The 12,350-nt window shown below is 41.2% G+C and overlaps 1 protein-coding gene across 1 annotated transcript in view; it reads right to left on the bottom strand.

Annotated features, from left to right (window-relative positions):
- Positions 1 to 8,728: 8,728 nt before the first annotated feature.
- The window catches only part of LOC110040700 (uncharacterized), a 7,765-nt gene continuing 4,143 nt past the window's right edge, over positions 8,729 to 12,350 (bottom strand). The window contains exons 3-4 of the mRNA XM_020745972.2: positions 12,074 to 12,218; positions 8,729 to 9,115 (exon numbers count right to left, since the gene is read on the bottom strand). Coding sequence (XP_020601631.2) covers positions 8,967 to 9,115; positions 12,074 to 12,218 — 294 coding nt within the window. The 3' untranslated portion in view covers positions 8,729 to 8,966. The remainder of the gene's footprint in view (positions 9,116 to 12,073; positions 12,219 to 12,350) is intronic.

Genomic DNA, 12,350 nt, shown 5'->3' with positions numbered 1-12,350 from the left:
GTTGAGAAGTGCTCTCAAACAAAGTTAATCTCCCGCTATAGACGTTGGTTTTGTCGCAATTCTATGCAAATTGAACCGTCAAAGTTTTCTATAGGCGTTACAGTCGCCTGTACGGTAACCTAGTAGCGCCCACATTCACGTCAGCTGATCAGTTTTATTCAAACAAACGAGCATAACTGGTGTATTACAGCATTAATTGTAAAGTTTCAACCCGCAAAACATTCATGTAAGACTGTTAAAATCTAATTTGAACACTAGCTAACATTTAATCATGAACTCCAAACATACTATTTAAAAATAGTGGTCAATAGTTAGTTAAAACAGGGCCGGTCTGGAAAACCCGAATAGCGAATAGCGAATAGTCGCGAATAGCGAACAGCGAATAGTCCCGAATAGCGAATAGTACGAATAGTGCGAATAGACTCGAATAGTGGCGAATAGTGGCGAATAGTGGCGAATAGTGGCAAATAGTGGCAAATAGTGGCAAATAGTGGCAAATAGTGGCAAATAGTGGCAAATAGTGGCAAATAGTGGCAAATCGTAGCAAATAGGGTACCCAGTATCTCGCAGTCAGCCTCGCAGCAACGTAGGGTAGGATTTTCCCGCTAAAAAGCACAGACGCTTATCAGGACAAAAGGTGTTTCTAAACGTAATTTCTTCTGTTTTAACCGCTGCAAAAGCGGAAATAAGTCTTTATTACGCTATCCTTCTGTTTTCTGTTTTCTTTATGTCGGCGATGGACACCCCTAGCCTGAATCCGGAGAAGAATAGGTAGTAAATTCACTGAAATTCTGTTGCTTATTTGGATAATCAATTAACGCAGGATATTAGATCTAAAGCGGTGACTGTTGACGACTATTCGTCATTGTTCGCCACTTTTCGCGACTGTTCGCCACTATTCGCACTATTCGAGACTATTCGCACTATTTGGGACTATTAGCTACTCGCTATTCGGGTTTTCCAGACACCCGTTAAAACATTCGATTAATCACGTTAAACATTCTATCATTAATTTAAAACCTTTCTTCAACATTTTAATTTAAACATTTATCTCGGGTTTCCAAATATGTCAATCAAACTCTTCTGTGCCCACCGTCGTGCTGTTTCTAGCATTTTGAACTTGTGCTTTGTGTGAGTGAGCCTGAAGCGAGCGAACGAGGTAGGTCTTTAATCGGGAAAATGTCACATTGTAGGGGCTTTTGCGAAACGCAAGGAATTGTGGTAGCGGTAAGATCAAAAACGCAAGGATTTAATTGTATAGTTATGCCCAAATGAAAAAATTAAGATGCGCTGTTTTCCATGAGCTCTCCTCGATCGATGAAAGTAAGGATGAAAGCTATCGGGGACAACAGGAACATCAGTCCAGAATATCCAACAAAACACTCTTGTGGAGTCTCAACTAATACTGACAAAAGTCATTTGGAAAATTACAGAAACGAAGTAAGCAGGTCAAAGGCACCCGCCGTGATAGAGAACCAAGTCAGTTAAAAAAAATTATCGTTTGCTTAATGTAATTGTTAAAGCTCTCAAAAAAAAGCCATGGCCTTAACGTGGGTTCTTAACGATTTTGCGGTCTTGAATCGAAATGCTTACGCAAATCATTTAGCACATGAGGCAGGTCTTGAGGTAGGCTCGATTTCTGCCGCTCTCTCGCGTCCGGTCTTTGTCAGGGAAGGAACGCGGCTGGAAGTCGAGCCTAGTCTTGAGGTTGAAACATGAACCGCGGACTGCTAAGTGAACAGGAAATGTAACGGTAAGAGCAACGTATCAGGTATCGTGAAGTTCAGTCGAACCTCCCCTCGTCGCCGGCCACCTTGAGGACAGAGGAAAATGGCTGTTTGAGAGATGGCCATCACAGGGAGGTAAAGGTGAAACCAGTTTTTTTTTTTTTTTTCGGGGAGTACAGCATTTTCATTTGCTAAAATGTTTGTTGTAACATATCAATACGTAACACAATCAAAATATATTAAGGACGATCGTGATAATTGTTTCTGAGCATCCTTACTGCTCACGCAAATATACACACCACGTCATGCATCGAGCGCCCGTGCTAAGTAATAACATGAACAATAAAAGGGCAGATGGCCATTGCTATAGCTTTGCCTGGGTTTAACGATTTTGGACGTTCGGTGACCCCTATTTTTCTTTTGATGGATCAATTTCTCTAACGATTTTCTACGTTTTGGGAATAATTTACGCAACAAACCCACTTTTACATAATATGACTAAGATCGTTTGCGTCTGTTGTCTCACCTTCGATATTTTTAACTATAAACCCCTGTAGACCAACTTGAATTACCTTCGCCAACTTTTCAAAATCAGGGTAGTTTTCCCCACGCTTTATCCCTGAAACGAAGACGGTGACCCTAAATTGTTTTACATTTGTGACACAACTTATTCATTATCTGACTGCAGTAAAAATTTAAAAAAATTTCTATCGACTGGAAAAATTTCGCGCGAACGTCCTTAATAAAACAGGTACCAAACAGAAACGGAGAGGAAGGACACGTGATTCGGCCCTTTTCAATAATGAAAGTGCTCTATGAGCAAACTCATGAATTTGGCGGGAATGATGTTTCCTTTCCAATGTAAAATTTAATTCCATTGTACCTGAAGAAGGCTGGTTTGGTCAGCCGAAATATAGTATAGAATTTAAAAAGTAATCCTACGTTGTGTCGGTTTTTGCTTTTATATTCTTCATTTTCTATGTGAAGCCGATTAGATCACTATTGATCCAACGTATACCAGCAGGATCTTAGTCTGCAGTTGCCTGTTTAAACATTTTATACTCATCATTCTCGTGCTCATGTCGTAGTGAGAACCATGCAGGCTAGGTAGGTAACGGGCAACACATTTGAGACTGAAAAACGGTGAACTGAAAAGTGTTGATGTCAAATCTGTAATTACTGCTACTTTATAGTAACTTAAAGTTAAAACATCCACAAGAAGAAAAGTGCAAGCTTGATAATTGATGATTAATGAATATCCCCCGGGGGGACTCCCATATAGAAAGGACGGGGGTGCTTGTCGGACATTTTGAAAAGAACCCCTAATAGGTACCAAGATCCTGTTTTGTGGGCGTGGCTTGAAGTTTTTTTTCACCCCTGAGAGATACCAATTCTAAAACAAAACATTATCCCCTGTCAGATTTTTTTCCGAGAAAGCTCCCAGAAAAGGTACCAAAACCGCTTTTTTCATCTCTAAAAGGTACGAGGAGTATCCCACTCCTTTTTATAATCATGTGGGATTCTCCCCTTGGGGGAATATCCCCTCTAGGCTCTTGATTACCAAGTACTTTCACTGATCTAGCCTCGAGCTTGCTCGACATTCTGTTCTCAACCTTTTCAACCCACCTCCTTCCCTGTCCTGTTGTCTTTCCTTCCTTTGTTTATGGGCACCTGTCGAAAAGTAGTCAGGCATCACTTTGGTTTTTGTTTTGGTTTTTACTACGGTTTGAGACTGGCTGAGTAGTCTAATTGGTAAGTAATTGGTTTGGTTTTTACCTCAGTTAATTAAAAACCGCTCTATCATACTGTTGTTTCGATTTTTTTGGCGGTTCATTACCCTCGCCTTTGATGAGAATACCATTTGTCATTGTTGTCAATGCAGTTGTACAATGGAATTTTGTTTATTAAAGCAGCCATATATGCGCTCTTCGCTCATAGCCAAAATGTCTTCAGACAAAAGTTAAGATGTCTGCTCTTAATTATTTTGGTCAAACTGAGCTGCCGCTGACAACGACTACCCACTCTTCGGTTGTATTGCTATAATTATTAGAGCGGTTTTCATTTGAGTGACGTAATAGACCTTTTTCGCTTAGGCGGTGTGTTGTCCCATTACAGACCACGTGATATTCTCTAGAGAATTGTTCTTTTATTCATCTAAACATTATTTATTCATATACACGCAACTATTTGAAAATTTGAAAGGAAGAATTCTCAAGAGTATCATCACATGGTCTGAAATGGGGCAACAAACCGCCCAGTCGAAGAAGGTCTATTCACGTAAAACCAAAATCAAAAGTGGTCTCTCTAGCCAGTCGCAGAAGACACAGACAATCCAGTGAAGCTGTGGCTGACGCGAAGCGCGGGAAAACGAGTGCGCACGAGTTCCGATTGGCTTTGGTTTTACTTCTAATTGGATGAAAAGTGGCGTGAGTTTCGTAAGGTAATTGTGTAGCGAAATCGATGTAAAAGCAATAACTTTTCAGCACTCAAATGAAAACCGCTCAAAGAGAATTTAGAGGGATAACTTGCCGACACTTTCCAACAAAACCAAACAGCTGTCGACCCCTAGGACGTCGTTGAACCTCTCAGATTGTACTAGATAGCTGTTTATCAACTGCAATCGGAAGGTCACAAATTCTACAGTTCATGCACTCTAACCATATTTCAATCTTCTCTAAAGTTCTAAAAGGGAATTAAGTCTAAGAGGCCGCGGTGTTAACTTGTTCCTCGCTTAGCGTCAACTGGATGTTTATTACGGGGTGTGGAAAGGGGTCAGGCGGTAAACGATATGGAGGTTAGTGTGGGACATTTTTGACCAAAGCAAAATGATCTATTTTAAATAGATATAGTTTACTTCATTTTTTCCACGTGACACACGTGACGAAAACAGAAACTTTTCACCTGTATGTGACATCGTGACACATTTGAAAAAAGTTCAGGAAAAGTATAGCAAAGTGGAATGTCACTGATCAGTATCATATTCTGTTTGAATCCTTTGTTATGTTTATTAACCTTAAACTTCGCAGGAGTTACGTAACCCAGAACTGTCGTGGAATCTATTAATATTCGTTTTCGTTCTGAACCGCGTGTGTTGTAATTTTCTTGTCAGTTACAGTTTAGTCGTTGCGTATTAAAGGTCGTTTCTTAAAGTTGAGTCGTTTCGCGTTTGAAGCTGACACAACAAGATGGACACATCATTTCGGTTGAAGTGAGAGTCGACGACAAGCGACGAAGGGTTGTGGTGGTATTTGGCCCCAACGGCGCCAGGACGAGGTGTAACCAGGAAGGAAAGGAAAACAAAGTTCTTGGCGACGTGGACCCAGATACCTACAGACTGAATTGGAGCTCCACCCGAAGATGTGGGGAGTTGAAGGGCAGGTCGCGATTTGCCTTTTCTTGGTCAAACTCGGAAGAGACGTTCTGCTGATGTCACGAACATTTTTAAATCTCCTAGGAACCAATAAGGAAGTGAGACAACCCTAGGGTATTACGCTGGTAAAATTAACTGTATTTGGGATATTAAATACCTCGAATTACAACGTAATATGAATATTCAAATGACTTTGAATAGCAGGTAAAGGCCTTTCGAGGCCTTGTGACGACCATTCTAGTTGTCTCTTCAGAATACTGTAGCTGGAAATAGAACACGTGAACAGGACGAAGAAGACGAGCAGATATTTCATCAGAACAGGCAGGAGAAAACTTGATTTGATTGATGAAAAAGCGGTCTCTACCTTTTGAAAGCATTAAATTACATTGATGTCTTCAAATGTGCATTTACGTAAAACAACGACCTACGTGTGAAGTCGTTTCGCCAACGTCTAATGTCAGTTCGCCAACGCCTATATGTCAGTTCGCCTATATGTCAGTTCGTCAGTTCTCTCTTTCTGAGAGGAACTGTTGATGTTACTTCTTTCCCGATTGTGTCATGAAACGCCATATTTGCCATTGAACCTTTCAATTCGCCCCAATCCCCCCTGAGATTTTATTAGGTTTCTTTATTGATAGTTTGTTCCTGGTCATTTTCTTTTGCAAACCTGGTGGCCCCTAAAGGAGCCGTTTTTTGGTTGTGGGTTTTATTGACCTATTCAATTCCCACAAGACGGGCTGTTGATATGTGAGCAGGTTTTCAGCTGCTGTGCGGCGGTCTTCGCTTTGCTCTCGTATTTTTCCCAGCTGTCGAATAGCCTCGCCTGCAGGTTTCGGTACTGCTTCCGCTGGACCCGCTGGACCCGCTTCAGTTTTCTATCTGACACAGAGCTAATCTGCACTGCCCACTCGCACGACGATTCAGAGCGGTGTGCAATCCCTCGATGTCGTTGTTTTGGTTCTGATGGCCTGCTGGGAGACGCTCCAGTTGTTTGATTATTATTATCAGAAGCTTGAGCAGTCGTCTGAGTCTTCGTGATCGTACAGACAACCAAAAAGCGCCTTGGGGAGGATTAAACCGATAAACAGGTGAGAAGATCAGTCTTGCCACCATCTTGTATTTCAAACAGAGTGAAGAAGGTCGGTGGAATCCGGCTTTACCTTTACTGACACTTGTGGTTAATCCCTTACAATCCGATATGTGCGGACAGTTTTGGTTGTGCAGAGGTAAAGCTCTTACAGTAGTTGGACCCAAGTGAAATGTCGAGAAGTGCTCTCAAACAAAATTAATCTCCCGCTATAGACATTGTCGCAATTCTATGCAAATTGAACCGTCAAAGTTTTCTACAGGCGTTGTTACAGTCGCCTGTACGGTAACCTAGTAGCGCCCACATTCAGTTGATCAGTTTTTATTCAAACAAACGAGCATCACTAGTGCATTACAGCATTAATTATAAAGTTTCAACCTGCAAAACATTCATGTAAGACCGTTAAAATTAGAACATTAGCTAACATTTAATCATAAGCTCCAAACAAACTATTTAAAAATACTGGTCAATAGTTAGTTAAATTAAAACATTCGATTAATCAGGTTAAACATTCTTTTATTAATTTAAAACCTTTCTTCAACATTTGAATATTAATTTGAAACAATCGGCATTTTAATTTAAACTTGACATTCTATGGAGACATTCATCTCGGGTTTCCAAATATGTCAATCAAACTCTTCTGTGCCCGCCGTCGTGCTGTTTCTAGCAATTTAAACTTCTGCTTTGTGTGAGTGAGCCTGAAGCGAGCGAACGAGGCAGCTCTCTAATCGGGAAAATGTCACATTGTAGGGGCTTTTGCGAAACGCAAGGAATTGTGGTAACGGTAAGATCAAAGACGCAAGGAATTGTAGTTATGCCCGAATGGAAAAATCAAGACGCGCTGTTTTCCATGTGCTCTCCTTGATCGATGAAAGTAAGGAGGAGAGCTATATCGGGAAAAACAGGAACATCAATCCAGAATATCCAACAAAACACTCTTGTGGAGTCTCAACTAATACTAAGAGAAGTCATTTGGAAAATTACAGAAACGAAGTACTTAGGGCAAAGGCACCCGCCGTGATAGAGAACCAAGTCAGTTAAAAAAAAATATCGTTTGCTTAACCGCGGACTGCAAAGTGGACAGCAAATGTAACGGCAAGAGCAAGATATCAGGTATCTTGAAGTTCAGTCGAACCTCCCCACATCGCCGGCCACCTTGAGGACAGAGGAAAATGGCTGTTTGAGAGATGGCCATCACAGGGAGGTAAAGGTGAAACCATTTTTTTTTTTTTTTTTCGGGGAGTACAGCATTTTCATTTGCTAAAATGCTTGTTGTAGCATATCAATACGCAACAAAATCAAAATATATTAATAAAACAGGAAACGAGCAGAAACGGAGAGCAAGGACACGCGATTGGGTCTTTTACGATAATTAACGCTCCAGTTGTTTGAAAGGAACACCGTGCTTTCAATCCACTGTCGTCTGATGTTCCGCGTTCCTCCACGTGTTGCATCACAATTTCTGCGACAACAACACAAACAGGCGACCCCATGGCTGTTCCATGCAACTGTTTGTAGTGTTTACCGTTGTACTGAAAGTAAGTTGATGCAAGGCAAAGGTTCAGTAAGTCCATGATGTCTTCTGTCGGTAACGGTAGTTTAACAGTAGATTGTTGTATAGCGGTCTCGGTACACTATAATGTCATTTGAAGTGGAGTACTGGTGAACAGTGATTTCACATCAAAAGACATAAGTTTGTAGTCGTCAGGTATCTGTACTGTCTTAACAGCGTCAATAAGGTTCTTCGTAGATTGTAGTTTGCGTCTTGATTTGTCACTAAGGGTTGCAGTATGGTCGTCAGGTACTTAGCCAGTTACGTAGGGGACTCACAGAATGACACTATAGGTCGCATCGGTAAACCAGGTTTGAGCAGTTTCGGTAGTCCGTAAAGGTTCGGTGGTTGTGGTACTGAGCACCTCAGGTCGATAGTAGCATCGAGTGTCAACAGCGTCAGTCTTTTTAAGCGTAAGTAGTTTGCTGTTAAGTTTACGTTGAAGTGCTGGCGTCGAGTAGTGTTCTAGTTCTTCGTAAGTTTGTCGTTAACAAGTGCGTCCATTTTGTCACAGTAGTCAGTCTTGTCCTTATCAACAGTGGCACGTCCTTTGTCGGCTGGTAGTATAACCATGTTGTCCAGTAGGAATGAGCAAAAAACTCATACGATGCGTGACGCCACCGAAAAGTCGTATATAAGGCTAAAATGCTCTGAAAAGTGTCAAATTTGTTCGAATAAACTAAACGTTTCGGGCTCAGCCCGCGGTAAGGATCATGAGTTTTGTGTCTCAATGAATGGACCGTCCACCGGGATAAAACTGAAAAGCGGCCGTTGTTGACGGATGGCCGTTTTGGAGCCAAAGGTGGCCGTTAGTGAAGGCTCGACTGTACCGAAGATATTTAATTGTACGGCCCTATTTATGAGATACCAGCTACATCTAATAAAATTCACAAATAGAGGAGATTACACGTGGGTGCAAAGATATGAATTATAGGGGTGCAAAAAACAAATAAAGTTGATAAAGATTTTTTAAAAACGAAACAACACTCACAATCTTTAATGTTACCTTTTAATCAACTGCTTGTAGGAAAGTTTGGAAGCCGACACGGTGACAATACTTCTCCCCTCCCATCATATGAACATTTCTCAATTTTGCTGTCCAGCGGCATTAGTAGTTGTAGTATGACGTGAAAATTTAAATATCTTCTGACGTAGTGAGGCAGTAGGCCAGGCACAAGAACTTTGCGCAGCAGCGCGCTCCAAACACTCCAGGCACCGCTACACCAGGCTTCAATTCCACTTCCTTTGTTTACTGTGATAATGATGATAGAGGCCTGGGTACTTGATTCGTTCCACTTCTAACTTGGCATTAACAACACGGTCCAGTAGATCCCAGTCCTCCCCGCCCCATGTGTATTTGAATTTCTCGGTGTTCATTCCTTTAGACAAACAAAACAAAAATAAATCATAGTTGTATAACTGCATGTTAAAGGGCCCTAGTCAGCCACGCCTTTGTTTTTGTTTACATGCGAGAGTTTGTCTATTATATTTTTATTCAGAGCATGTGGAAACGAAGGAAATCACTGTGAAACTAAGGCAATAAGATTTCCAACATGCAATATCAACAATTTCGAAGGCATTGAATATGGCGGAGGCTGACTAGGGTCCTTTAAACACACCTGAAGAAAAATCAAGAATACCAACATTTCTAATGCGATCCCGAGGTTTAGATCGTCAGATATTTGCAGATCACCGACTATCATTGCATTGTTGATGCTCATCAATAACGAGCGCATTTTCCATCTGCGATGAGGTTTCAAATCAGGAGCTTTTCTATTTTTCGGCGATAAGACAACAAAAGCCCCTGGCGCTCCTTATAGCGGCTTTTCTATACTGAGCGCAGGCAGGTGCTTGGGTGGCCAATCACGGAACGAGTTGCCACAAACTGGATGAGGCTTAGCGGAGTTATTTGTACTGGTTTTGCGCGCTGTTGCTACTGTAAAGTAAGTGATTGAAACATTTAAGGTCTGGCCTCCATAACTGCATAGTTTTCTTTGAGTTTTTGCAGGAATTTTGATAGTCCTGTATTTTGTTAGCCTGTCCTAAACAACTTGTCATAACCCGCTCTATATTCCTTTGGTAAAGAAAGGTACTGTAACTACGCGAATAACTCAATGTGAGTCCTGCCCAAGGTCACAGAACAATGAACAGGGTACTGCTTACATGCTGTGCTTATTGTTTTCCTGTGTGTTTATTGCGTTCGACGAAGGAGAAGATTTTTATTTCCGTCCTGTACCTGATTAGGCGGTTAACATGCATGCTTGCCACTCTGCCACCTCGCTTGAATTTTGCAGGGGCTTTCTCGGCCTGGACTAGGCGAATAACATAATTGCAAGGTGCATTTCGTCCGTCCAGTCTTGTAATGTCGTTCCCTACGCAGTTGTACACGACCCACAAGCAAAGTTTGCAATCAGATAGATAAGCAAAAAACAAGGGTTTATTTCGGATTCATAACAATCGGAAAGCATGTACGATTCGATATGCAAAAATGAAGATTTTAACTGGAGTTTGCGGTTGTAGAATTTGATATTCAATTCTTGGATTATTAATCATTGTTCGTGTTCTTCGCTTAATCCTCGCAGACGAAGAAACATTTTACTTCGTAGCGCTAGCACTTTGACCTGCGAGTGTTTGATCTAATTGCCCTAATGATTTTAGTCGCTCTCCGAGGGACTAAAATCATTAGGATGGCATGACATCAACTATAAACTCAAGTTTAATGAGTGTGTCATGATGTAAAAATGCCTCAACGAAGGCGCTTCTTGATATCTATCGCAAAGGGTCAAAAAGCGTCCACAAATCCACAGCCGAACTACAAGGAGCAATAACGACTTTTATTTTTTTCTCAAGCATCTGAGCGGGCCGAAATCCTAAATCCTCGAATTTGATTGGCTGATCGTACGCACGTGACTGGTCCAGCTTTTTACGATGCGGCCCACGGGCCGGATTTTTTTTCCCGCTGCCTAAATTTCGCTCCTAAAAGTTAGCGGTAATCGTCAATCTTTTGCCTTTTTTACTCATCCATCGACGATTAGTCAACGCAAGTTTATCTCTGTTCACTTTAAAATGGCAAGGAAAGTCACTGTTAGTAAATTTAATTGAGTGTTTTGAAGCTGTGCCAGTTTGCTTGGTTGTTTGTAGCTTGGCGCTGTAATGGCGCGTAATCCTTTGTTTCTCTCGCCGTAAAATTTGAGTCAATTTCGGCCGAGTTTACCTCTCTGATCGTTGCTATATTTAGGAGAATTTCTGTGGAATACACTTAACAAATTTCCTCGCTTTCTGCTATTTAATTTACGGTAGAAAAGTCTGATTTCAAGTGATTTTAAAAGCAACGACGGCCAGAAATTGTTTTTGTAGTAAGCTTCAAACTTCGCACGAAATTTCACACCGCAAAAACAACTTTGGAGAACTTAATTGGTGAAATAAATGCAACTAACATAAAGTTCGAAAAAAATCAGTTCTTTAATACATCTCTTTTTGTCTACTATCTGAGTTACTCGCTCGTTGCCAAGATTTTTTACAAATCGTTAGTAGACGTCGCGCAAGCCGATTCAATGACAAGGGCTGCGTAAACAAACCTATTTGTAATCTATAAAACCAATTTACCGCAGGAAAAAAATAAACATGTTATATGCCGGCTTGGGGTCGGTCCGTATAGTTAAAAACTGTGACCTCGGGCTTCAGTGAAAATACTGCCCTCGGCCCGCAGCCTCGGGCAGCATTTTCGAGACCTCCGTCACAGTTTTTCACTAAACGGATCTCCCAGCCGGCAAATAACATATATGTATTTCATTAAATGTTGCCTCCCCACAGGGCAACGATCCTTCAGCTTTCGTGGAGCCAAGGCATGGAATGAGCTTCCAAAATCCATTAGAGATGTTACCTCGTTAAATAATTTTAAAAAGACTTTAATGAAACTATTCAAGGAATTCCAATTCCAACGGTATATAAATTTTTAGCTTCATTTATTCTGTTCTATTTCTAAGTCCATGTTCAGTTGATTTCTAGACTATTGTAAAGTAATTTATTCATGATTATATTTGACATTGTGGCTTAACAGCCGCTACGGGGAGTTTCACTAAGTGTATGTTTCATTTTTTTTGACAGGTTCGGGATAGGTGAGTAAAGTGGCTGTTTGATTTCAGTTGTCAACTTCTGGAAGCTGCAAAAAAATTATTCAGAAGACTTTAGAAACTTTATCAGGTGCAAAACATGTTTGTCATATTTGGTTAGCAGGTTAAACAGGCTTTGTATTGCGGCAGTATTGCAGTTCCAGCTTCGCCTAACCTTTAGTTTATTCTCATTATCACCTCCGTAACAGTTTGAATTCCACTTACCACCAAACCTTGTCCAGTCAGACTTGTATATACTAAGCAACCCAAACCCGTTAAGTTGCCAAAAGCCTCTGTGATCCTCAGACGAGCTGTCACAATCTAAACGACCAACCACAGGGAAATAGGCAATTCGTCCCTCGACGGTGTTCTGAAAGATGAATAAGAAACAGATAACGTACAAAGTTGAGGATGTAGTGGTGGTACAAAGACTTCGAGTCAAGCTTACGTGCTAAACAGGGCTGTCAATAAGGGCCGTAACCCGTGACACCTGCTACGTTTG

Source organism: Orbicella faveolata, unplaced genomic scaffold, assembly GCF_042242905.1.
Source record: "Orbicella faveolata isolate gen_17 unplaced genomic scaffold, um_ofav_v1 contig_46, whole genome shotgun sequence".
NCBI classification, from domain to species: domain Eukaryota; kingdom Metazoa; phylum Cnidaria; class Anthozoa; order Scleractinia; family Merulinidae; genus Orbicella; species Orbicella faveolata.
The sequence above is the reverse complement of the archived record's forward strand: the minus strand, read 5'-3'. Positions and strand labels throughout refer to the sequence as shown.